The following is a 27182-nucleotide window of genomic DNA, read 5'->3' as shown; positions in this document are numbered from 1 at the left end:
CGCGTGCATATGTGTGTACCTGTGTGCAGCGGCTGGGTACACACACGCACATGTGCACATGTGTGCATGTGTGTGGTTAGGTGGCTGTGGGCAGCTTCATGGCTACTACCTTGTTCTTCCTGAGACCTGCTGTGATCAGGCAGGAACCAAACCCAATTGATTTACCTCCTATGTGGCTGTGACCGCATTTCCCATATCCGAAACTGAGACACGACGTCTGACGAGAGGCCGGACGTTTGAGTTGGGACCACCCTTGAGAAGCCCTGGGAAAGCTGGCTGCACACATAGCAGGGGGACAGAAATCACAGCCTAGCACCCTGGCCCGATTCTGAGACAGCAAATTCTGCTGGTGAGATGCCCGCATCTCAGCCACCCTCTCTGCCAGGGCCTCGCCCAAGGGCTCCCTAGGCTGACTGTAAGCACAGGAGTGGGAAACAGAAGCGGCCCCGAGGCAGGCCATGCCCGCCACCGGCAGGAGACGGCCTGCAGCAGTCTCTCCGACCCTCTCCTGGACGGCTGCCAGAACAGCTCGCAAAGCGGAGGGCAGGTAGCCTCAGTCGCCTCCCCAGCTGGGAGCAGCTCAGATGCCCCCTCCGGCTGACAGGTCCATCAACTCTCCGACGGTCACACACTGAAGTGGGCCCAGGCTTCCGCGGGTACCAGTGTATGTTGGAAGCACGTCCCATCGTTCCCTCTTATTTTCCATGTGCAGGGGAAAGGATGCGGTTCCCAGAAGCCTAGGTTTGAACCCTGACTATGTACAACCTGACTCACTGGCGGGCTTACAAGACAGTTTCACAGAGTCTAGGGTTTCTGTTTCCTCCTGATGGGACCTCAAACAATGAGCTCTCTGTGTCCCTGCACTGTTATTTCATCACTGACACTGATCTTCCATGTCAAACAAACGTCACTCCTCGTCTCTCTTCCTCCCTCTGTTCTGAGACCCAGGAACCATCATTTCCTGAGGTCAACAAGCGATGGAATGTTATCTCAAGGGGAATTCTGCTCCAAGAAACCACAGGTCATTGTTTCCTTGTAAAGGGAGGCTGTGTAAGGCGAGCGCAAACTAGGCTGGGGAGACGTGGGCCCTTATTTCCGAGGCTAGCTCTCTTTTCGGGAACAAAGCACTCCCTGCTATTAAAACTTATCCTAAGAAATGGGTGGACATCTAAGCTGGGGTTCTGTCTGCACCAAGGGAAAACGAATACACGCTTTTGTTGTTGAAACTCGTGTCTTGATTTGATTAGAAACTCCGGGGTCATTAGAGGTCAAAGCGTGCTCCACCTTCCCTGTCCTTCTCACCCAAGCGGAGCGGGGAGGATGGAAGGCAAAGTTCTCGGGGAGGAAAGCGTCTCAAGTGACAAGACTTTCTATGGACTTGGAGATGCCAGGAAGCCCAGGAACAGGAACGAGACGCATGTTCCTCTTGGATTTGGGGAAGGGGTGCTCAATCCACACCCACAACACAGGTAAAAGGTAGCCAACCAAAAGTAACTGCATGGGGATGAGCAAACTGGCGGAGGCCATGGGTCTGGGGCTCAATACGGACATCATTCTGCTAAAAACACTTATAAAATAACCGAGGTTGTCAATCCAAACTGTGGACTGTGCGTACCGGAGAAAGGTACCCGTAACCTGGGGTACGTTTTCAAACGCATCAACCACCAGGAATTAGGAGTGCTTTGATGGGGCAGCGGGGGAGGAATGTCAAGGCAGGCCCTTCCATAAGTAAACTGGGTACAGATGGGCATTTTGCTAAGACTGATCTTTGCCCTTTTCTCCGTGTTGCCAAACTTCCTCCCGTAACTTGAACAAGATAATAAAGAAAAAAAAAGCCACGGGGCTGGGCCGGCCTTGTCCTTCAGGTACGCGGTACATCTACCACCACCGGCTCCCACGGGCCAGTATCCTTCTGTGAGGCGGTCTGTTCTCAGGACAGCCCCACAGAGCCTAGTTAGAGATGCTGTCACGTGGCCAGTGGGTGATACAGCTCTTAGGAACGTAAGGTCCAATTTTATATCCTACATCCAGAACAGGGCCACCCAGGTTTCTTATATTTCTCCTTATTTTCCACGGTAGAAAAAGAGGCTTTATCTTGACTGTTTTTCTAAACTTGAACTCTTGGTCTGTCTTTTAAAAAAGAATCCATTGAAACGGGCAGTCAGTATTTAATTCAAAAAGCCAAAAGAGCTAATAATTCGTTACTTAACTTTTGATCATCCAGGCTGGGGTTGGCAGGTTTGCTAATAGATACCTGTCCCCGGGCCAGAGGCAATGGCTTTCTTTCAATGACGAAAGACATTTAAACCCCTGTTGGTCCCAATGAGGTGATAAATGGTCTTGGCTTCTTTAAATCTAGGGAACATAAAGTAAACTCACCTTGAAAATTTGCTGGGACCTTCTCCATCTTCATCATCAAAGTCCATTCTGAAAAGTCAAGATCACGAGTGAGCATTCATTATACGTAGGACATTTAACTGGACACATGAGCTGGTGTCGCACACAGGGGGTTTTATTTGGTCAGATTGCTCTCCAACAATCCCAACCCTTGGCAGTGCAAAAAACAGTCTCTCTACACGGTCATCGTACAGGTTTGAGACAAGAAAGGGCAGAATGAAAGGTCTACAGCACCAGTGCCATTAATTATATGATTGGGGACTTCTGCAAAAGTGCTGGAATATCAACTCGAACCCTTCTAGAACCCTATACAGGCTGCCAGTGGGTTGCTCAGGCTGTGCTGGAAAAGTCAAACACCCCTTATCTCCCACCACCTTTGGGGATACCTGCTCCCCTCCATATCATTTATTCCACAGGGAGACTTCCTTCTTTAAATTATTTTGTGGTATATTAAAAGACTGAGAAAAGCCCAAGAGGGTTTCAAAAACAGGAAGTTTTAAGGGCAATGAAGGGATTATGAGGGAAACATATACTACTGGTTGTGCCATGTGAGGACTTGGCTGGCGTGGATGAGTCAACATGGAAAGGGCATTTAAGGCCATTAGCCTATAAACTCCAGGTCCAAGTAAATGGGTGTGCGGGAGAAACAGTCGTTTGGGGCCCAAGCTACTCAAAGTGCCTGTCTGCTTACTGAAACTCACCCAATAAATACTGAAGATTCCCACTTCATTGGGCCTCTCCAAATACACATAAAACAAAAAGTTTTGATAGATATTTCTTTAACTGATATCCCAAACTCTCCTTCTCAAAAAACAAACAACAAAAAACAGTCCTCTCTAAGGTCAGTTAATTTTACTCCTGAAGATGTTAGAGCAGAGCAGGTACTTATTTAAGGTGTACCCAGAGTCTTCGGGAACAAAACAGAAATGGTACAGATGTCTTAGCTCTCCTGGACATTTGAGGGAGGTGGGATTCCTTGGGGGAAGAACGTCTCAGAGCCACTGCATGCCCCATCTTGTTCTCAGTGGAACCGAGGGACTAAGTGGGACAGTTTCCGTGGACCCCAAGCAGAAGGGAGGTCGGCCTGCCTGGTGGCCAACAGCTTGCCACCAGAGTGGTGGGTGTGCTCTAGGACCACAGCTGCATATGCCAGGGCTGCTGGCCTCACAGGGAACGCGATCTCCCCCTCAGCTCTCAGGGTCGGGGTCCCAGTGGGTAATGGGTGATGGGGGGAAGGCACAGGGCACCCGGGCCACCAGGAAATGGCCAGTTGCATAGGAAGAGCCACCACGGGACAAGCACGTGGGAGAGGCCCCTAATGAGATAAATCGTACTCTCTAGGCTTTGGGGTTACTTGGGGGACCTAGAGACTGTGATGACATAGGGCAAAGGAACATTGTCTTCTTTAAAATGGTATCACATGTTTATTTTTGGACTGTTTTATGTGCAGTGTGGCCAGAGTTCTAATGTGAGTTGAACTGATGGGATCCCCTGCCAGTTTGGAATCCCTGATTTCCAGGCACCAGGGCTTGCACTGGCTGCTTGGAATAAAAGAACAAAAGGCATTACATAACCGGGAGAGATGACAGCGATGTTAACAAAAATACTTCTGCACAAAGAGGAGGGAAGACCGGGAAGAAGAGTGATAAGAAAGGGAAAGTAGAGTTAAAACACCACTGGGAGAGACAGACATGCACCCCCGCTACAATGCAGACTGGGCAGCCGGGCACCAGACAGCAGCTGCAGAGTCACCTATGTTGTGGGAAAATGGTGGCTGAACGCACGACTTTCTAAATGAAGCAGAGTCATCAATATACTGCTTAGCTACTAAGCCATCACCTCACCTTTCCTGAAAAATCACGTCTGGGAGATAGCACCAAAAATCCTGCTCCCAGAGCCTCTGGGCCTCTGCAGAGCTACAGAACCACACTGCCACCCAGTGTTCATCACGGGTAAGAGCGACTTTGCTGCAGACATGAAGGTTACTTAACACCCCTGGGCTGGCAAAAACAGACTAGTGTTAAGAAAAAGAACTCGCACTTTCAAAATTCTAATGGATTTATGCAAGCATTTAGCAAAACCTCAAGTGGGTGTGACATGTACAGTTATCTTTAAAATGCCTTTCAGGTCAAGTTGATACGAGCGTGATAATCTGGCTCCTGCAAGATACAACTGATTAAGTCAGTCTTCCCTCCTCAGGCTGCACGATCTTTGGGGTATTTAGGGAGACCAACTGTCCAGGTTTTCCCAGAATGTGGGGATCTGTGGAGGTACTGGGCTTCAGTGCTAAAACTGGGAAGGTCCTGGGCCAACCAGGACAGTTGGTCACCAGAGTTTTCATTAAGGACAGCTTGTCTCTTTACCTGAACCTCATGCAGCAGACGGATGGGGAAGCAAGCCATACGGTAAACGGTCCCAGTCTGGATCAGGTCAGCCCAGTTGAGCAGAGAGTGTAAGAGAGGGACGGCCAGGCTCTGGAGCTGGAGTTTTCTGAAGTCTACTGAAAACTCAGGAAGCAGGATTTGGCTATGAAAACTTAGGGACCACAAAACTGTGCCTTCCCACCTGTGTAAGCGTGTGATCACACGTGCGCTGCCATCACATCTAGGAATTTTGAAATGCATAATGTGGGCGTGAACTCAGGAGAGCAATCAGGACACAAACGACCGTTCAGATCCTCAGGGTAACTCACTTGACCCCAAAGCGGTCTCACTGCTCATCAGCCACACAGAAAACAATTCAACTTCTGAGGACAGAAGGATCTTTCGGAGGAGCGCTTGCCAAGACGCTGCCTTTGGGTCTTCTGCCACCAATTCAAAGGCTCCACTTTAAATATGACTACAATAGCTGTGCTTTCCTTCTGCTGTAAAAACTCTGAGTCAATCATCCTGTGTGTCTTTTATGTGTCTCTATTATAGTTAAGCATCTGGATAATAAGGGAGAGAAATCAAAACATGCCTTTTAAGTCCTATTGTATTCACTTTAAAGAATTTGGTACAATAAGTGGATGATCTAAGAGTCCTCAAAAGGTGGGCTGAGAATGCATTTTACCTCACTTTCCTGTTGCTGAGCATGGATTCTGACCTCGATAAAAAGCCGTGAAAAGCATTTCAAGCATTTCTGAGCCTGCAGCTAGTTACGAGTGAGTGCTGCGGACCTGCCTGACAGTGATTGCATAATAATAATAATGCATCGTCAAATATGAGTCAGCAAATCATTCACTTATGCTCTTATGAGAGAAGATGAGACGCTGTGCCAACAAGGCTGGTTCTAGAGTGCAGCAAACGAGCGACCCCAGGCCAGCGTGAAGTTGCTGCTGAAAAAAAGAGAAGTGACACGGGTGCGAGCCAACACCCTTCCTTCAGGGCCTGGGCCAGCTGACTGGGGCTACAGCAACACTACTGCAGAAATTTGAACCAAGCAAAACATCTGCTTATGTAATATGTCTTTTACTCAACCACATTCCAGCAGCCGTGGGGTTAGACTGCAGGCAGACGCTGGCCTACTGGCCGCACACAATTTGGAAATCGTTTCCCTCCAATGACGATATTTTAGAAGCCCAACATTTGCCTCCAGGGCAGCGGGAAGGGGCTGGTACACCCAGTGCCCTCCAGCCTCACCCTCCCTCCCCACCAAGGGCTGACTCTGGGGATGGGCACAGCCTGTCTAATGACAGCCACTTCCCCTGTCACTTGAAAAGCACCAAGTGTGCCCTGTGGATGCCCCCCCCATGCCGTCCCACCGCCTCACTGGGATCAGGGAGTTCTCTACAAAAACGCAATCCAGGTGACTTGCTTCTGGTCACTTCTGCCACACATGTGGAATCACTTTTCAAAGAATCTGAAACTTCTGAACCTTCACCTTTGTCCCAACTGCTCGCAGAGCACGCTGCTTGCTAAGATGCTTACTGGGGGAGCCGTCAGGGGACAGGGAAAGAGCATTCATCAGAGGATCCACGGCGCTGGGCCAGGCATGTGGCCGGGGCATCCAAACCCCACGAGGGGTCACTTCTACTTGGCTCTAAAACACTAGGGCTGGGTGGTCATCCTGGGAATCTGGGACACGTCCCTCCACCGGAATCACCAGGTCAGAGCGGGAAGACCTAGGCAGGGAATAGGGGGCGGGAGGCAGGTCCTTACCTCTCCCAACCCCCCACTCCTTTGCTCTCTCCTTCTCCCCTTCCCTGCGTCTCCAGCTGTGCCCCACAGTCTCGGAGAGAAGGAGGAAGAGCACCGTGGCAGTGACGGGGGAGCGTGCATAAACGCGCCATGGTGCAGGGGTGGGCGCCGCAGGGGGTGACCTGCCTTTTTTTTTGGGGGGGGGGGTACGCGGGCCTCCCACCACCGTGGCCTCTCCCGTTGCGGAGCACAGGCTCCGGACGCGCAGGCTCAGCGGCCATGTCTCACGGGCCCAGCCGCTCCGCGGCATGTGGGATCCTCCCGGACCGGGGCACGAACCCGTGTCCCCTGCATCGGCAGGCGGACTCTCAACCACTGCGCCACCAGGGAAGCCCGGGGTGACCTGCTTTTTGATGAATGTGACTTTCGTCAGGACTGAGAGCGCAGGCTGCGGTCTGCGGGGCGTTATCACTGCTGTGGTTGTTCTACAACCGCGGTGGCCTCCATCACAGAATTTCAGCAAAACACGTAAAATACCAGATGTGAGAGTTACTATGGAAACTGCCCTCTAAAAATGGAGGTTTCTTTGCTGAGACGCAGAGGATACATCCCTTAGTCACAGGGGCTTAGCAGAAGGAAGCGCGGTTTGCCTGCTCTTCCTTCTGACGGGGAAAAGGAAGCAGGCGCACGGGCTCCAAAAATGAGGAGCATAAAGGACGAGCCCCCGAGGAGGTCGGCTCCTTGATGTGCCTTTCGGAGGCGCGGGCCCTCATCCTGCTGGTTGGGTAGCGTGCCAGCAGTTGCTGTGCGTCCCCTTGAATCCCTGGTTTCTTTGCTTGCTGTGGTGCTTCCTTGCTTCTAAGTGGAAGTGACCTCTGGGCTCTGTCTCAGTCCACCCCAGGTCCCCCTCCACCTCCAGTGTCACGCCGTGCATGTGTGACCTGGTAGGGAAAGGGGCAGCCTGGAGGACCTCTTCAGAAAGGAGACCGAGTCCACTGTCCGGTCATCAGCTCAGGCAGCAAGCAGATGTCAGGGTCTGGACGCCAGGAACTCGGAGGTCAAGGAGGGCAGGAGCCTCAGCTCGCCACAGCCCAGCCCTGAGCAAAGCGTAGGCCCAGCACACACCCTGCGGGAGGGGTGGCAGAGGCTCAGCGACGACTCCCCTGCACGGAGAGGGCTCCTTGTCCTGCAAATACTGGGCCCCAGCATCTCTGCCTGTCCTTGGCCCTGGCCCAGCCCACCTTCCTGCATCAAAGAGTCCTGTGCTACAGAGGTAGAGAACAAACGTATGGACACCAAGGCGGGGAAAGTGGTGGGGGGTGGTGGTGGTGGGATGAATTGGGAGATTGGGATTGACATGTATACACTAATATGTATAAAATGGGTAATTAATAAGAACCGGCTGTATAAAAAAATAAATAAAATAAAATTTAAAAAATTTTTAAAAAGTGTTAAATATACAGAAAAAAAAAAGAAACAAAAAGAGTCCTGTGCTTCCTCTTCTTAAAAAGGATTGGGCCAGCAATGAGGCTCTGTCCCCAGGGAATGGAAGTTAGCAAGCACAGACATTTAAAATAATTTTTAAAAGGCCTGGCATCTTAAACAAAAATTCAGTAAGTTTATATGTTGACATCAAGTGCATTCTTTCAACAGCCCACACTCCACTGAGCTTAGCACCTAGCTAGCAAGGGTAGCTGGTTAAAAGAGGATGTCTGGCTTTGTAGTCAGCCCCAGGGCAGGCTGCTTCCTGCTCTAAAGCTGATCTCAGGAGTTCTGCCCCAGGTACCACACTGCTCCTGAGAGCTCTGCTGGTCCCGCTGGAAGGAACGCTGACCCTGGAGGGAAGCGAGCTGAATGGAGGGGAGAAAGCTGGGGAACCAGACTCCATTACCCTCTCACTAATCACCAAAATCTTAGCCCTTCTTTTAAAGACTACTACACACACAGCAGTCTTTTCACCATCTCAAATTATAACGCTGAAGGGGCTTTTTCATCCTACTCCATTCCATTCCAGGTCCTCATAACATACCTGCTCCCCCTCCCCCAGCCCTGTTTAAGAATCACACTGGTTTAAAAGCGACTCTTAGGTTTAAAATGATGGACCATTTTACAAATGAGCCTGGACCTTTGTCTTCCTGGAGAGACCTGGGTTATTGGAAATTGCATTAATAGGACAAATTGATTCTACTTCATGAAAGTATTTGTCTATCAAATATTTCATTCTATTTCAATGTCTATTCTATTTCATGAAAGTATTTGTCTATCAAATATTTGTCTCTCAAATATTTCATTGAAAATAAAATTGATTCAATGAAGGAAAGGGGTTGGTTGATATACAGAGTCTGAAAATGTCGGTTATGTTTTTCCTGCAGGGATCTGTGTTGGTTGATCGGTTTCGTAGATCTCTGCACAGCTACAGACACCATACATCATGAGTAGATGTCGTTTTGGATTCCATCAGTTTAGGAATGATGGTCTTTCTGGTCCCACCAGAACTTAACACTGTTACCAACTTTACTGGCAGAGCAGGTTACGATGCAAGCCGCCCAGCCTTTAGGTGCTGGGCTAGAGCCAGTTTTTTGGAAAGGAATTCCTGCACACCACCTAGCAAAGATGGGTAGAGGGAGAAAAGAACAGAGAGCACCAGAGGGATCTTTGCTGCCCACAGGGGCTGAAGCTCGACCTGCAGGGCTGCCCTCCGGCTGGTGGGCTCAGGCAGAGGGATGGGTAAGTCCCCTCCCTCAGAGAGATGGCCTGAGCAAAGCCCAGCAGGATCACAGAGCCACTCTCACCACAAGGACAAGCAAACAGAAGTCCCCAGCTGGGTGCCGAGGCCCAAAAACACTCAGAGGCAAATCACATGCATAGTTAGGAATCTTGCAAAATCTAAACAGGATGCAAACTGCTGAGCTTTGATTCTCCAGGAGGGGGAGAGACAATATTTTCCTAACAGGTCAAGAGTGTTGCTCAACATGTATTAAGCCCAATTCCTGGAACCACCGAGGTTGCTTACCCAGAACGCCGCTTTCCTCCGCGGGCGGGCATGGCCCCGGCCATCCTCACCTGTCCAGTGGCCGCCATGGGGGCGACGGGCAATGTCACCGATCCAGGGATGTCCGAAGCCATTTCTGCAATTCAGCAAAGATGAGAGGTTTTGTTAATGCCAGAAAAGTCCAAGAATAAGCAAGAAGCTTGTCCGGCAGACCAAAAGCACCACCTGGGAGGAGAATCCAGGGACCTGGGTCCTGGGCCCATCATTAGTCACGTGACGCAGCTGAGCCCTTCCCCTGTCTGGAAAAGGATATCCCTGGGCAGTATGCCCATACTTAGTTTAGGTGGTAAAAAAAGAGTTCGCGCAGCTAACTTAGCTTTCATAAAGAGCTCCTGTCTCCTGTCACCTGGAGGCGGGTAAGACGTTCAGGAATCCAGGCATGTGGCCAAAGCTTAAGGGGAAGGACCCCACTGCTGGTGCCAACTACTGGTAGCCCACATGGGGCCAACCCAGAGAACCAAAAGAGCCAATCCCCTGCAGCACCACCACTGATGCTCGGTCCTCACCCTGGGCATCTGTGTTCAAGCAGAAAGTCTTGTTCCCCTCTCTAGGTATGGGCTCAGAATCCCTGAATACAGAGCCCCGCCTGGCCCTCCATTCATGACGAGGACAGTGAGGTCCAGGGACCTTAAAAGCATCCCTTCGGGCTGCACGGTAAGCCAGTGACAACGGCTCTCCACAGCCAGGACTTTCTGGGAAGAAATGTTAATTTAAAGAATAAGTATGTCTTTGTTTTTCTCTTTCTGACTTACTTCACTCTGTATGACAGACTCTAGGTGTGGTACAAATGAACCTATTTGCGGGGCAGGAATAGAGACACAGGACACAGAGAACAGACATGTGGACACGGTGCGGGGAAGGGGAGGGGGGGATGAACTGGGAGACTAGGTTTGACAGAAATACACTACCATGTGTAAAATAGATAGCTAGTGGGAACCTGCTATAAAACACAGGAAGCTCAGCTCGGTGCTCTGTGATGACCTAGATGGGTGGGATGGCGGGGGTTGGGAGGGAGGTCCAAGAGGGAGGGGATAGATGTACACATAGAGCTGATTCACTTCATTGTACAGCAGAAACCAACACAAGGTTGTAAAGCAACTATACTTCAGTTAAAAAAAGAACAGGTATGTCTGGCATTAGACGAGAGTACCTCTCCAGTACATCTTTATCATAATGTATTATTGCTTATAAGCTAGAAACTTTCAGAAGCTTGTTAAGACCAAGGTACACATCCCTAATGTCAAAGAAACCACAGTTAAAGAATTTCTCCTTCCCACTTTGTGGAGAGTTCTTGAACTCAGATGACCTTTCCTCAGACCATTAAATGACAAATGCAGTACTCCAGGGGCCTCTCTATCCTGTTTATTGTTCTTGGGAATGACTCCCACAGGGCTCTATTTTCTCAGCCCAACTCTTATTCAGGGCAGAAGGGAAGCAACAGTCTACGAAAATGTATTTCAGAAAGACAGTCTGGGATAAAGACAGGGATCTGGGCCCTTGTTAGTGAAGGAACGTTGGTGATGCTCAGAAGTGTTAAGTTACTGCTCTCTGCCCCCTCCCAGAAACCACGGAGGCATCTGACCGCTGATCCACAGTTATGTCCAAAGACACTGTGTTTAATAAACACACTCTAAGGTCAACCTGAACTACTCCACTCAAAAGATCTGTAGAAGAATTTTACAGTACTAATAAACAAAATCTTAATTTAGCTACTCCACTATGTTCACAAAAATTTGAGAGCTATTAGTTTTTTGTTGTTGTTGTTTTTGGTTTTTTTTAAACTAATGTACACATTGGAAAGTACTCAAGGAGAAAAAAAAATCCCTTTCTTAAAGCAATCCTCTCCTCTCTAAACAATTCCTGTACTGGATTTGTGACAGCTAGGCAGTATGAACAGCAATGACCTCATAACCTTATATCTGCCTGCTTCTGATAAGAAATCTGTATTTCTTTTCTGCAATGGAGGCTAAAGCATGTTAAGTCCATTAAGTCCCAAAATTAAAAGGCTGAATCACTGCCAGTGCAAACATGGGCGAAAACAGAAGTCACTGCTTCCCAAAGTAAGTCCCACAGAACATCAGGACCTTAAGATTCTCCAGGAAAAAGGGTTGCGTGGTCAAACAGGTTAGGGAAAAGCCACACACTTATCCCCCTTCTCGAAGATTTCAGCGCCCACCAAAAAAACACACCGAGAAGTCCTGATATAAGGACGTTTGTTTACCCGTGACTAAGCCAGCGTATCATAAAGGTCTCTAATGGTGGAAACTCTTAAAATGTGTTCTCCGAACAACTCATGTTCCACGTGACACTAGTTTAAGTATTTTAAAGTCAACTACCTCATTCCTGCCTTTGAGTTAAGGAAACGTCAGGCTGGAGGAGATCTTTGCCATTGTCTGCAGACCTGGAAAGGCCCACCCTTTCCCTGTGTGGTTACCCTCCAGCTCGGAGGTGGGGAGTGGGGAGGAAGGAGTGGAAAACGGAAGGCAATGTGCAGTTAGGAAAGAAGCTGATATCTGTCCCATTTTATTTGGGGAAAACAAAGGTGCAGACGGTGAAGTTCCACAAAAACCCTGGCTATGGGGCAAGGGTTGAGGAATATGGAAAGTCCAATCCTTTCCTCAGACAGATGAGGGAAGCAAGGAAAAAGAGATTAAGTGACTTCCACAGGTGCCCACGGTGGACCAGGGCCCGGGCCAGGGGCAGGCCCAGTCTTGCTGTCACATCAGCATCTTATTCTGCTGGACTGTTTCCCATGATTAAGTTTCACTGGCCCAGAAAAAGAGCCAGCTCTGCGAAGACAGGCCCACACCAGCCTGCCTCCATCAGACCCCGCTAGGTATATTCTTGTGCCCTCCAGGCTTGGTGCGAGATACCAAGTGCACGTGGACAGGCAGACACAAGTAGTTTCTACCACAGAGAAAGTGTATGCTTCATGAAGGCCATGTGGTGGATACGCTGAGCTGGCTACAATCTTTACATGTGATATGCATGTGTCATAGAGCCCATGCACCATGGGATAAGGGGAAGGGAGCAAGGGAGCCTTATATGCAAATACATCGACATAATTTGCAAATGAGAGGCACATACACATCTCCAGCAAAGGGGGCTGCACGCACAATACAGAAGGATGGCAGCTCACCATCCACAATGTCCAAAACTACCCCCTCCCCCCTCCCGCATTCAAAAAGCATCTCTAAGAAGACCTGACTCATTCTAGGTTTACATTTTCTCCTGTACACTGCATCTGTATATCATGTACCCGTTTCCCTACTGAGACTCAGTGGTTTTTTTCTCTTCTATTTGTATGATCTCTTTTTATGACAAAGATACTAGAGCTTTGCCACATTTTCTGAAAATCTTTTACAATATTTTTCCAATCTGTTGCTTGCTTTTTTAGGTTGAGAGATTTTTTTTTTTTTTGAGAGAGATTTTTTAATACTAGAGAAAGCTTTAAGAGGTAGAGTTTTAAGATGTATCGGTCAGCTTGGGTTGCCATAACAAAATACCACAGATGGGGCGCCTAAACAAAAGAAATGTATTTTCTCACAGTTCAGGGACTGGGCAGTCCAAGATCAAGGTGCCAGCCAATTTGGGCGCCAGTGAGAATCCTCTTCCTGGTTTACAGACCACCTGCCCTCCGTGTCGTCACATTTTCTCTTCTTCTAAGGCCACCAATCCTAGGGCCCTACTCTTATGACCTCATTTAAACTTAATTACCTCCCATAAGCTCTAGCTTCAAATACAGTCAATGGGGGGTGGGGGTGGGGGTTGGTACGGTTAGGGCTTCAACATATGCATTTTGAGAAGATGATACAATTCAGTCCACAGCATAAGAAAAGATCAATTGTCCTAACCTCATTTATTCGAGTCCTTCCTTTTCCCCATAAGTTTTTTTGATGCTCCCTCTTACATTTTATTTGTACATAGAAAATGTGTCTGTTTCTAGAATATCTATTTCCTTTTTTTGTCAATTACCCAGTTATCTATACTTGCTCTAGTATTGCACCATCATAACACACTTAGTGATGCAAGTTTCTCTCACTGCTCTTACCTTTCAGAATTATCTTTGTTCTTCTGGCTTATTCTTCCATTTAAATTTTAGAATAATTTGATTAAGATATAAAGTTTAACCTCCTTTGGAAATTAATTGGATTATCTTGAACCTACAAATTAATTTTGGAGAAAAGTGACAGTTTTGCAACATTTAGAATTTTCAACAAAGAATTGACATAAGTCTATAATTTACTCAAGACTTCCTTTTTAGCTCAATAAAAAGTCTTGCATTTTCATCATACAGATCCCCCCACTTTCTCATTCAGTTTATTTCTAGGTACTTTGTGATGTTATTACGATGTGATGTTGTGTTGTGTATTATGACCATTGCTACTAGTGTGAATGAGATCTCCTTTCCCAGATTACTTTCTGATTGGTTACTAGCTATGAAGATAATTGTGCTACGATAACTCTGTCATGCTTGATGTCAACTGATTTGACCAGCAGCTAAGATAGGTGTTGCCCTCCCCTCCCTTGCTGTTCTGTGTACGTATTATGCTTTCAAAATTTGGCTACAGAGTTTCTAGGGCCATTGCCATATGTCCTGCCATTTCACCAAATTTTTTAAATTGTTGTAATGATTCATCATTAATTCTTCTGAATTTTCTAATTTTACAAATCCTATGGGGTACAAATAATGATACTATTTTCTCACTTTAAATAGTTAAAGGTTTAATTTCTTTTCATGTCTTATTTCACTGACCAGAACTTCCAGAATATTCAATAATAATGACCAATAACTGGGTACCAGAAAGGCCACAGAGCTTTGCAGCGAAACATACCTGGTTTCAAATCACAACTCAAACAGTTCCTAGCAATAGTCTACTTCAAAGGATCATTTTAAAAATTAAGGATAATGTATATGAAGAGCCTAACACAGTGCCTGGGAGGGAAGAAAACTCTCAGGAAGCAATGATTAAAATTATCATGATTATGGTGATGGTAAGCAAACTTGCTTGGCCCTTGAATTTAATTGTAATGACCTGCTGGTTTAAGACAAATATGCTTTACGACATCAAGGAAATCTACTCCTATCCCATTTTCTTAGTGTTGTCAAGGAACGGATGTCTCATTTTATCAAATGCCATTGTGGTAACTAAAATAGAGTTTTAGGTACGAAACAAACCAAGTGAAAGATGCAACCGATGAGACTGAAATTCACTTTAAAGGTTAAACTTTTCTCTAATGTCTTTTAGGAGCCACTCTTAATACATTCAAATAAAAATATAAAAAACATGTCTCTCTCATCTGTAATCTACATTCATATCTACCAATGTGATCAGCTGTCAGCCTTCTTTGGAAAAATGACAACTGCTCCCCAGATCTGGCAACTTTTTCATGTGACTCGAATATAAGTTACCAAATCTCTAGGACACCCACCCAGGAAAGGTGGCCAGAGGAAGGTCACTCACCAGGTGAGGGTCACCCGGTGAGACCCTCACTCAGAGGTGAGGGTCTCCAAGGCAGAGCCTGGTTTTGTTTTGTTTTTTTTTTGGCTGCGTTGGGTCTTCACTGCTGCTCTCAGGCTTTCTCTAGTTGCAGCAAGTGAGGGCTACTCTTCATTGCAATGTAAGGGCTTCTCATTTGCGTTGGCTTCTCTTGTTGCAGAGCACAGGCTCTAGGCACATGGGCTTCAGTAGTTGTGGCCCACGGGCTCAGTAGTTGTGGCTCGCGGGCTCTAGAGTGCAGGCTTAGTTGCTCTGCAGCATGTGGGATCTTCCGGACTAGGGCTCGAACCCGTGTCCCCTGCATTGGGAGGTGGATTCTTAACCACTGTGCCACCAGGGAAGTCCCCGAGCCTGGTATTATACATTTAGATGGAAAGTATCCCCATAAGCCCATTGTTGATTTGCTCCAGGGCTATTGAATTTCACTCCAAAAGGAAGAAAAGTGGAACCTTGACCGTAGCACTGAGCAGAGAGGAAATCGAGTCGGATACCTACTGGGTGACAATGTGGCCATGGTCATACCTTGCCCCTGGGGGTGTACATGAACACAGCCTTTGTGAAGGATGAGTTGGCAGTACGTGTCAAGAGACATTAAGTTACCCTTGCCTCACAAAAGGATGCCACAGCTGTGTGTGTGTGTGTGTGTGTGTGTGTGTGTGTGTGTGTACTTAATATATGCACAGAAAAAGACCGGAAGGCAGATACAAGTACATCAACGTGTTAAACTTGGCTATTTTTGTTGTGGGAATTATAGGTGGGTTTTATTTTCTCCTAAAAGCTCTTTTTGTTTTTGAATATACAAGGTTTTTTTCTTCAACAACATGTGTTAATTTAACACTAATCTAATGATGTGTTAATTTAATGACCACAAACAGAGAAATACGTATTTTTAAAGGGTTTCATTGTAAGCCACAGTCGAAAGCATATATAGCTGGAGAGCTAGAAGCAGTGAACGAATGAGACAGAGATAAAGGAAGGGGATACCTTTTTAATAACAAGAGTGTCCAACATGGAATGGACTGGCTTAATAATAATGATAAACATCCTATACAAAAATATGTAAAATATTTCTGTATAAAGGTAATAAGATTTATGTTGAGTGCTCGCTATGTCCCAAGCTCTTCACGTGTGCTTTACATCCAGCCTACAAGAGAGGTATAAAGTCAACTCGTTTTACAGACGAGGGAACTTGGGCAGAGAGAGGTCAGGGCCATGCCTCGGTCACATGACTGCAAAGCAGCAGAGCGGGCTCTCGCCATTCAGCCACCCCCTGCTGGGCCCTCGCCCCTCAAGGTGCTCAGGCAGAGGCTGGGCGGCCAGCAGACCCCTTCCCCAGGTGGGGTGGGGGCAACCAGAGACGCTGTAACATCAAGACTCTAAATCACAGGCCCAGGTGGAAGCTGCGTGACATGCAGGAAATGTCCATGCTTTGGGGTCACGGGCAAGCTATTCATTATCCCTAAGCTCCAGTTTCCTCATCTATAAAAAAAGGAATATCCCCACATCATGCACAGTTACTGTGGGGATTAAGGAAGATCCCTCATTTAAGACGCCTGGCAGTCTACAAGCCACAGAATGCCAAAGACTGTGGGCAACCACCAGGAGCAATGAGATTGGCACGGAAAAGAGTCTTCCTCAGAGCTTTCAGAAAGAACCAAGCCTGCTGACACTTTGATTTCAAACTTCTAGCCTCCAGACTGTGAGACAATAAATTTCTGTCGTTTAAAAAAAAATAAAGAAGACTGGCAAATAAAAAATAAAAATAACAGATGCCTGGCAGAAGTTATTTCCCCTTTCCCCTTTGACTTTCCCCCAAGAAAAGAATATTTTTTAAAGCAGACATTGTGTGTGTGTGTATTTTTACCTAACCCTTGAGCAAAACTTAGCTTCTCTGTGCCTCAGTCTTCTATCTATAAAATGGGCATAATAAGAAATAGTAAATCCCTCATGAGGTTGCTATGAGGATTAAAAAAGCTAGTACCCATAAAGCACTTAGAACGATGTCTGGCACACAGTAAGCACTTCTAAGCGTTTGCTAAGTAAAACACACACACAGACACATACAAAACTTACAATCATTTTCTTACGGTAAGGAATTAGGTCACTTCTGTGATTTGATTTCTATGGCTCTGCCTCAAAGGAGTGCAGGAAGGGTGACAGTGGGCCACAGAAGAGGGGGGTGGCCACGGGACTGACTCCTCTGCAGCCCCACGTGCAAAATGCCCCCCAGGGTGATGCTATTACAGGGAGACACGGGGGCTGCCACACACCCGGGCAGCCTGAGCCGCGGTCCTCGTCCTGTGCTGACCTCACACTGCCTCCCTGCTGAGAGCTCTGCCTTTAAGTGGCTGGCCCACCCATAGCCCAGGGAGGGGTCAGCAGACAGGCCCCAAGTGTGCCTCCACCCCCTCTCCCAGGTCTCTGCAGGGCTCCACAGATGCACACCCCCCGCCCTGGACTGAGGTGGACACGGCTCCCTCCTCACCACACCGTGCTCTCACCCAGGAGAGCCTCACCTGAGCAGGTGCACGTGCCCCCGTCACAGCCCTGGGACCCCACGGTCCCACACAGCTCCACACTGCCTTCAGAGGGTTCACGAAAGCCAGCAAGGGAGCCCAGAAATCCCGGATGAACCACCCGCGCCCACTTGACTCTGGTTCCCTGTGGGCAACCCAGGCGGGCACTGGCAAGGAATTCCATTGAGAGAAGCGTGGCGGTCATGGTCCGCACCTTGACTTCCCCTGCAGTTGAGGGCTGACCACACGTAACAAGGAGAGGCTCTAGTGCCACTGAAACATGAACACATCCTACGGACCAGAACACCACGTCAACATGCATATCAATCCTAAAAGCAGAGGAGGAACTGTCAACTGTACAAGTAAGAGTTGCCACGTGTAGGGACTTCCCTGGTGGTCCAGTGGGTAAGACTGCACGCTCCCAATGCAAGGGGCCTGGGTTCGCTCCCTGGTTGGGGAATTAGATCCCACGTGTATGCCGCAACTAAGATCCCTCATGCCACAACTAAGGAGCCCACATGCCGCAAGTGAGACCCAGCACAGCCAAATAAATAAATAAATAACATAAATATTAAAAAAAAAAAAAGTTGCCACATGTGGCAAAGTCACTGCTCCCCTTCGGGTCTCCCCTCAGGGTCTCCTCACCTCCCATTCTCCCTTCAATGCCCCGCAGTCAGGCCTTTGTCCCTGTCACCTGGCTAGGGAGCTGGCATCATCTCAGGGGTCTCATCTCTGCCCCCGCCCTTTTCTGTGGGGCGCAACTGCCCACTCACCATCACCAGCATTCTCTCCTGGGTTGCCAGGGGCCGCATCCCCTCCCTCCCACCTCTCAGGCCCGCCTTCTCCTCTCCTTGGCCAGCTCCCCCTCCTCCAACAGGCCTCCAGGCACTTACACCACTCCCTCTTCTCTGTTCTCCCTCCAGGTGAACCCATTCAAGCACCAGCATCAATACCATTTCTGTGCTGATGATTCCCAAATCCAGTTCTCAAGTCCTGCTGTCACGTCCTAAAGGTCTCTCCATCCTCTGGGTTCTCTGCTGGCCTATCGCAGGGCCTCCTCCTTTGATCCCTCTGCATCTACTCTCCCACTCTTCGCACAGGAGTCTGAGCTGACCAGTCCACCTCTTACTTCTCTCCTCTAGCGGCTTCTCTTTGCTCTCAGCACAAATGTGGAGTTCCCTGCAACGATCAGCCAGTTCCTGTGTGGCCAGGCTGCTGTCCACCTCTCCTACCCACCTCTTCGGCTCTGGCCACACAGCCCTATCAATCTTATGAACACACTGTGTTCCCTCCCACCTCAGGGCCTTTGCACATGCTGTGTCCTGTGGCCAGAAAGCTCTCTTCCATCTCTTCACCAAGTTAACTCCTAACGGTCATTGAGATTCAGCTCAAACATCACTTTTCCAGGGAAGCCTGTCCTTGGCCAATCCCTTCCCCTCCCATTCTAGGTCTGGTCCCTGGTGACTCATTCTTACTGTACCTGTACTTCTCCTGTGAATGAATGAAGGTCACAGCGGTCCAGATGACAGATAACAGGGCCTGAATGATGGAGCCACCCAGAGGGCATTCAGGAGGAAGGAGATGATGTTACTGCCTCAAAATACATGATGTGTCACTGTCAGAGCCCAGAAAGGAAGACTCTAAAAAGCCTTGGTCACCTGATCCTCCTACACTGAGACTGCATGGGGCAAAAAATTTCTGGAGGAGGAAGAAAAATACGGTTGGTTCGGTTGCATATTTACATCTACCACACCATACACTTGATATATGGGGACTCTGCAGCAAAGGAGAGGTGTGATCGCTTACACCTTCCTCTGTCCATTTATTCAGAGGGTCACGCACTAAATAGGCATCTGGTTCTAGTCTGGCTTCATTGCTATGCGACTCAGTTTCCCCATCTATTCTCCAACTAAGAAATGGGGTTAATCAGGACATCCCTTCCTTCTGCAGAAGCTGCTGTAAGAAAATGGGGCCTGTTTCAATTACACACAGCATTTGCAAAGCTCTGATTTTGAGCCAGGAGCTGTGCTACCAGCTGGTCGGTCAGAGATGAAAAGACCCCATCCTGCCGCTGACAGGTTCAGTCTTGAGTGTGATGGAGACCCAGAGCCAGGTAATTTCATACTGAGAGCTGTGTGCTATGCAAGAGACTGGACACTGGGTAGTGGGAAGGACCAGGAAGATCCAAGAAGGCTTTCTGGAGGAGGCCACACCTGTGCTATCCTGGCAATGGACAGCAAACGCTTCAGGGAGGAATGAAGCACGATATAAAAGATGCCCTTTTCCTAAGTGTATTCCTTTGATTGCTCCAGAATTGGTGAACAGACTCATTCATGCCCCTGCTTTGAGGGGCATGCCCTCTTGTTCATGTCCAGTCACTGGCGCTTTCTGGCCTTTTACCCCAACTGCAACTCCCAACAGGATCTAGAATTATTCCCCCACCTCAAATGCAACCGTCTTGTATAGCTCCTTGCTCAGGATCCCTGGTCATAACCAACGACAAATGCACAAATAGACAGAAATATCTCCATCTACAGCAGTCCCACCCCAAATGCCAGTATTGCCCCCAACCCAGGAAATGCTGTTTCCGTTACACACAGGGATGGAATGACTGCCTACCCTTACACAAAGTTGCAGGTTTTCAGCTCATTTCAACTGCAGTACAAGCTGAGGCTTTTGAAAGCTTCACCTGAATACAGAAAACAGATCTAGCTTACAATGCAGCATCTAGCTAAGGACTACTTCACATTTCAGATGCAGACACAGTGTATAGAATTCCTAAAATACAGTACAGGGAGCAAAAACCTGGGGGAAAATGTGAAACTTGAGAGCGTTACAGATGAAAAGAACATGAGGAAATGAAAAAACATTTTGTTCCCTCCCCCACTATTTCATGTGAACCTAAATAAGAAAAATATCCCTTGATCTTCACGTTGCAAAACAATGTTATTGACATGCAAACTCTCACAATACAATGACATAATTTTTTTTTTCTTCTTCTGCAGTACGCAGGCCTCTCACTGTTGTGGCCTCTCCCGTTGCGGAGCATAGGCTCCGGTCGCGCAGGCTCAGCGGCCATGGCTCACGGGCCCAGCCGCTCCGCGGCATGTGGGATCCTCCCGGACCGGGGCACGAACCCGTGTCCCCTGCATCGGCAGGCGGACTCCCAACCGCTGCGCCACCAGAGAAGCCCTGACATCATATTTTAATGAACGTTCAAATAAACAAAACCCAAAAGGGTCTCTCCATGGTTGGGAGGGAGTAAGGGACAGCTAATCAAAGAAAGACGCTCTCGTCACTATTCATTTCTCTTAGAACAATTCTTTTCGCAGAAAGCATAAAAAATTTCACAGCCATACCTTTTCAGAGGGATTAAAGAAAGATCTTTCTTCCTTGTGACCAGCACCTTCTTGGGAGAATCTGTTTTCCGTGTAGAAGAAATGTCAGAAACCTCTGGGAGGAAATGAGCTGCATTTGTATTCCGCTCAGAAAATGTCATCACAGATCTGTTTACCTTAACTGTGGACCATGATTCAGCCGTGACAACTGTCTTGCATACTGATCAATTTATTTGCGGCAAAATTTCTAATGTTAACTGCTTAGGTTCTGAAAAATTGGTGACTTGGATTTCTTGTGCAACCACAATGTATGCTGAAATCTCTAGATTGTTATCAAAACATGTCAGGCAGAGATCAAAAAAGATTCCTCCTGATGTGCAAGGGAGAAAGGGTCCCTTCCACTTCTGGAAGGAAGGCAGGGCACATGACTCCCAAAGGCACTCCCCAGGTCCTTGCTAGACTTTAACCAGCCGTGTATCCTCTGTAAGGCAGCCCTCATCCAAAGGTGGGCTGGGTGGGGGTCTCTGCAGCAGGGCAGGAGGTGGTAGACATGGGAAGAGATGGCCAGTGGACCCAGGAAAGAAGGAAGAGGCCAGGTCCTTCCTCCATCAGCTCGTGTCTCCCTCCTGGACACAGAGCCCTGGCTGTGGGCCTGAGTCACTCCTAGCCAGCAGGCAGGTTTGGCATTAGGGAACTGGAACCAGTCCCAGGGCAGCCTGGGGAGATGCCCTCCCACCTCAGCTAGCAATGCTGGCTTACGCAGAGCCCTGCTCCCTGGCCCGAGTGGGCAGTGCTGTGCCCTTTGGAACACGGACACTGCACCAGAGCCCACTAGGGCGTTAGCACCTGTATTCCCACTAGTGTCCAAGCCCACCTTCCTGGCTGAAGGCCCTGCATCCCTGCCTTGAACTTTACAAAAAGGGTAAAACACACAGACCCAAGAAGAAGACGGACAACCAACAATCCCAGAGGAAGAAAGGCAGGGAGGTTACCAATGAGGTTATGATTCTGGAGGAAGACAGGAGAAGTGAGCTCCACACTCAATCTGGCCGCCTTCTGGGACATGTGTATATATATATATATATATATATATATATATATATATATATAACCACAACGGGGCCTCCACCACGAATTGTCCCATGCTTGAGTCAAATACGACAGCCAGAGACCATCAGAGGGAAGTGGGTCTCATCTGTCAGGCAGAAGACAGGCCAGGTCGCCTGGGCTGTAGGCTCGGGGTCTGTCAGTGGACAGGATGCCCTTGAGAGCGTCTTAGAGGGATCTTCAGTTAAAATCCAGGCTGTGGTTGAAGGAAACTCTTTGAGGCAGGAGGAGACATGAATATACGTGAGAGACCTTCCTGTATGAAACGGAAGAGGCCAATTCTTGATTACTGCCAAGGCCTTGGCACGGCGACCAAGGATATGAAGGGTAAGGGAAGAAAGGAATGACTCGCATGCGTGCTGACTGTCCAAATACAGTCTGAAGTTGAAAAGAAACCAAATGAACTCAAACATCTGACATAAAGTGAAAAGCTAATAAATTATGGAATACCCACACAGATAAAAACACACTCAGCCATTAAATATTATGATTTCAAAGAATAATGTTACAGGAAAATGCTAAGGGTACACATTCATAGAGCAGGATACAAAAGCTCAGAGGCGAACATACATCTGTCAGGGATTCATCAAAATTCAGCTTCAGTCACAGTATTTGCCCTGCTTCTGAACGAATGCCTCGACCTTTGAAAGGACGAGCAGTGGAATACCAATTTCAGGATCGTTTCTGGCATCCCTGAACTTGTGGGTAATCAATGACCCTATAATCACATGGGTCGCTATCGTCATCTACATCTATAGTATATCAACAGCAGTCCCAAAACAAGGCATGCCACACAAACTTACTGTTCAAGTCTGAATGTTCACTTTCAAACGTAAATAGGCATTCTAGACGAACTAAGATTGAAAAGCTCCTTGTATATATGTTTCAATTCTCCCTATCAGATGGTTTATAAATATATTGTTGCAGGAGTATAATGTGTCATAATTCATTGCCATAGGCTGAAAGCTATTAATTTTACGTGCAAAACCAATTATTAAGAATTTTCAAATACTTAAATGTAAGAGAAAATGGGGAAATGATACAAATATTAAGGGAGAATGCATTAGCTTGTTGCCTTTAGGAAGACTGTTATATCCTTTTTGAGCTAAGATGTCTATAGAACCATAAATAATACTACAAAGCAGAATAAAAGAGATTATCAGAGTATGCTGTAATTAATATTTTTTTTTAGAGATTTTGAAAGACTGCTTTTTAAAATTTATTTATTTTTGGCTGCGTTGGGTCTTTGTTGCTGCGCGTGGGCTTTCTCTAGTTGCAGCGAGCGGGGGATACTTTTCGTTGTGGTGCATGGGGTTCTCATTGTGGTGGCTTCTCTAGTTGCGGAGCACAGGCTCTAGGCACGCAGGCTTCAGTAGTTGTGGCACACGGGCTCTAGAGCGCAGGCTCAGTAGTTGTGGTGCACGGCCTTAGTTGCTCCGCAGCATGTGGGATCTTCCCGGACCAGGGCTCGAACCCATGTCCCCTGCATTGGCAGGCAGATTCTTAACCACTGCGCCACCAGGGAAGCCCTGTAATTAATATCTTTGTGGAGTTGTTTGGTATATGTACTGGCCTTCATAGCAATAAACTGTCGAGATTTTAAATTTTTACAATTTATCTGTTTAGGCCATGCATCTTTCAAGGAAAATTCTTATTTGGAAGTTTTCATATCTGTACAAGGATGGATTAGTAGCCAGCTTTGTCAACTTTGCTACCTCCAAACTGCACGAGAGAAAACCTTCAAAATCAAGTACACCAGGCTGATCTAGAGGAAATCATCAACAATCTAGATGCAATTAAGAAAACAAAGAGAAAAAAGAGAGGTGTTAGGGAAATATGAAGTCCGCCTGATACCTCTCGTTCCTCCCCCAAACTCAACTGCAAACGAACATCTATTTAGTATCACCGACTGCAGCATGATGAACACAGGAGCAATCAGCCGTGAACAGTGCCCATATATTATTCTGAGTCAGATGTCAACCTTTTACAATGTAACTACTACTAATAAATAATAGTAAAATAGCAATAAAACCTACTTTTGTAAAATGTCTGGCTTTCACTCAACGATGGTGATATTCAGCGCCAGCCTCAAACACAACCAAACGTTGACTTTGATGCTCAGAGATTCAGCGTTAGGTCCAATGGATTTAATTCAATGCACCTTTAATACACACATACAGCAGAGAAAGATTCTGTGCGTGTGTCTGTATGTGTGTGTGTGTCTTGAGGTCAGTACACTAAAAAGGGGACAAAGCTATATTTGAATGGTCAGATTACCTGTGATTTTTATTTCCCACTTACCATTTTCTGTATCTCTAAGTTGTTACAATTTAGAATACAGTACTCTTATGGTGGGGGTACAATGCAAGTGGTTGATTTGAAAGTGAAGGAGCAGGCGTGGGATGCTGGACCCGTGGGCGGGCTGCTTGGGAACTTAGAGCACGGAGCTGGGAAGTGGAACAGAGGCCGGCAGGTGGGAAGTCGTGCAGCACCTAGAGCTGAGCAAGCTCGCCCTGGAGGAAGGGGAAGGGGTGGTGGGTGGGAAGGGGGCGTGGCTCCAAGATGAAGTACCTGCTGAGTCCCACAGCAGGGCTGTGAGAGAAGCACCACCATCCCCATTTCCCAGGTGAGACAGTATTTATTCTTTTCTGATGAGAACAGTAGTAAATATACGTGGTCAACAATCTGAAATATTCAGGAAAGTGGAAAGAACGGGGAGATGGGGCCAGACAAGAGGAGAGGAGAAAAACAGGAGGAGAGAAACAGAGAAGGTGAGACTCCAGCCAAGAAATACTAGGAGAGTAGTCATTCGAGCTGAGGGACATGCTGCTGCCCGCTGAGAAGCGGGGACGAGGGACAGCGGTGGCCAGAGGCCTGGGCCTGCCCCTTATCCCCCACCCCCAGTCCATGACTTCTCCATGCCCGTGGGCCGTGGGGAGCGAAGGCCCACTTCCCTGCACACACAGGGGGCCGGTCATTCCAGTTGGTACCATTCAGAACCAGGACCTGGTCCTGAACTCCTCACAGCTGTGCCCGCCTTCCAACACACCCCGACGCTTACCTAGTATTTGGTCCCAGGCACGGTGTAGGCGGTGAATACGGAGAAAGGCAAGAGGGAGCCTGACAATGGGAGGGAAGAAGGACCAGCAAAGAGCCCAGGACACGTGGCTGTGTGAGAAGGGACACACAGGTAAGTTCACAGAGCCCCGGGACCTGAGGTGTCAGCACACCCACACCGCAAGCAGCGACGCCTGGGAAAGGTCCAGAGGCTCTGGAGGCAATGAGCCGGCGCACTCGTGGTGAACACTGTTTACCCAGTGAGCGACGGACAAAGCGAGTCAGACTAGAGTCTCAGAGATACCGCGGCCTTATCAATCCTCATCCAAACAAGGACACTTTTGACAGAGAGTGGCACATATACTAAACCAGACCGCACGCAGCTGTGTGTGGACGCCAGGTCCTGGACGCCACAGTGAAAGGGGTGGGTAACACCTCTGGCGCCAGGACCCATATACTATGAGCAAACGCACCCCCACCAGGACACTAGATGGTTAATGATCTGGGGGATGTGGGTCACCTGGGAACACCACTGCCGAGTTTAGACTCCCCGAACCGCCCCGCAAGCAACACTTCCGAACCTTCACTCAAACCCTAAGGAGGCGGCACTGTGACGGAGACCCCTGGAGGCACGGGGCGGAAGCAAGATCATGCTGTTACAATATGTCATTTGCTGAGCATGGGTCTCTAGTCCCCGAGGGCAGGGAGCAGTGTCTATTCATTTTTCTTAGGGACTCGACACATCTTTCAACGACTGCCATGCTCTCCTTGTTGCCATGTTTGAGATGAACTGGGTCCCGTAGAACAGGGTTCCTGGAAGCCTTGCTGAATGCTCAGATCCTAACTGCTCTTCTGAGTGATGTACCCACCTGTTATAGACTGCTTTGTGTCCCCCCAAACTTCATATGTTGAAACCCTCATCCCAGTGGAATGGTATTTGGAGGTGGGGCCTTTGGGAGGGGAGGTCATTAGGTCCTAGGGATGGGGCCCTCATGATGGAATTAGTTTCTTTGTAAGCAGAGACAGGAGAGAGCTTGCTTCCTCTCCCTGTCTCTCTGCTCCCAGCCACGAGGACACAGCAAGGGGGAAAGAGGCCAGCGCCTTGATCTTGGACTTCCCAGCCTCCAGAACCGTCAGAAATAAATGTCTGCTGTTTAAGCCGCTGGTCTATGGTATTCTTGTTATAGCAGTTTAAACAGTCTAAAACACCACCTCTGGCCTGAAAGTCAACGAGAAACAGAGTGCCTGTCTGGTGAGAAGTTGGGACTTCAGCTACAGCTGGCTCGCCCAGGCTGGACGAAGCCCCCGCCACGTCCTCGGGTAAAGACAGGAGGGGGAAGCTCTATAATGGTGAGAGCTGGGCAGACACAGGGAAGGACGAAGGAAGGGGGTGACTTGGGTGAAGACAGTGGAGGTTTCCTGGACACCTGGATGGAGGTCATTTGCTCACTGGTGCAGAGCATCATAGATGGGACGCCCAGGCCCCTCAGTACATACATTTCACGTGAATGAATGAATGGGTGGAGGAATTAATTTTACTCTGAGTGCTGCTCCAAGGGGCACATAAAAGGTTCTCAATTATTCAGGTGCAAAATCAGTGGCAAGTAACCAATGGCAGCTTCGAAGCCGTCTCTGGAGCCCACACACCACCCATGTCTGACCCGGTAACGACCTCGGATAGAGTATCCTTATGACTGCCCGCTCCCTGTGGAGGGAGAGAGGGGAGGAAGCAGGCGCGAGACAGAGGAGTGTGGTGAGAAAGACGCACAGGAGGCACTGCTGTTTGGATTGGGAGGAAGTGGAACGGATGAGAAGCGGGGGGAAGGGAGGACGGGGACCCCACAGTGAAAGGAAGCCAGTTCAAAAGCCTGAATGGCCCCTGCTCAGCAGCAGTGGGTTCTGCCGTCCCCAAAGCAAGAGCACCGGACAGTGGCTCTTCTTGGGGGTGGGGGGGGCGGTTCCTATGCCCTGAATCTTGGAGCCTAAGGGTTCCTGAACACTGAAAACCAAAATATAAGGGAGCAAGTACTACAGCCCAGAGACGGAGGAAGCCCAGGGGGAGAGCCGGCAGCTGGAGAGGCACGCTGCGCATCTGA

The 27182-nt window shown here is 48.3% G+C and overlaps 1 protein-coding gene across 8 annotated transcripts in view; it reads right to left on the bottom strand.

The window, feature by feature from the left end:
• Window positions 1-27182, bottom strand: part of ARNT2 (aryl hydrocarbon receptor nuclear translocator 2) — a 203902-nt gene that overhangs the window by 141185 nt on the left and 35535 nt on the right. For 7 of the 8 annotated variants that reach the window (XM_079909993.1, XM_079909992.1, XM_079909997.1 and 4 more), the window contains 2 exons: window positions 9529-9643; window positions 2380-2427 (listed from right to left, as the gene is read on the bottom strand). In XM_079909993.1, coding sequence (XP_079766119.1) covers window positions 2380-2427; window positions 9529-9641 — 161 coding nt within the window. In that variant the 5' untranslated portion in view covers window positions 9642-9643. The remainder of the gene's footprint in view (window positions 1-2379; window positions 2428-9528; window positions 9644-27182) is intronic. The other variant, XM_079909996.1, reaches the window with a different exon arrangement.

Source organism: Stenella coeruleoalba (genome assembly GCF_951394435.1).
Source record: "Stenella coeruleoalba genome assembly, chromosome: 2".
NCBI classification, from domain to species: Eukaryota; Metazoa; Chordata; class Mammalia; order Artiodactyla; family Delphinidae; genus Stenella; species Stenella coeruleoalba.
This window is presented reverse-complemented; position numbering and strand designations above follow the sequence as displayed.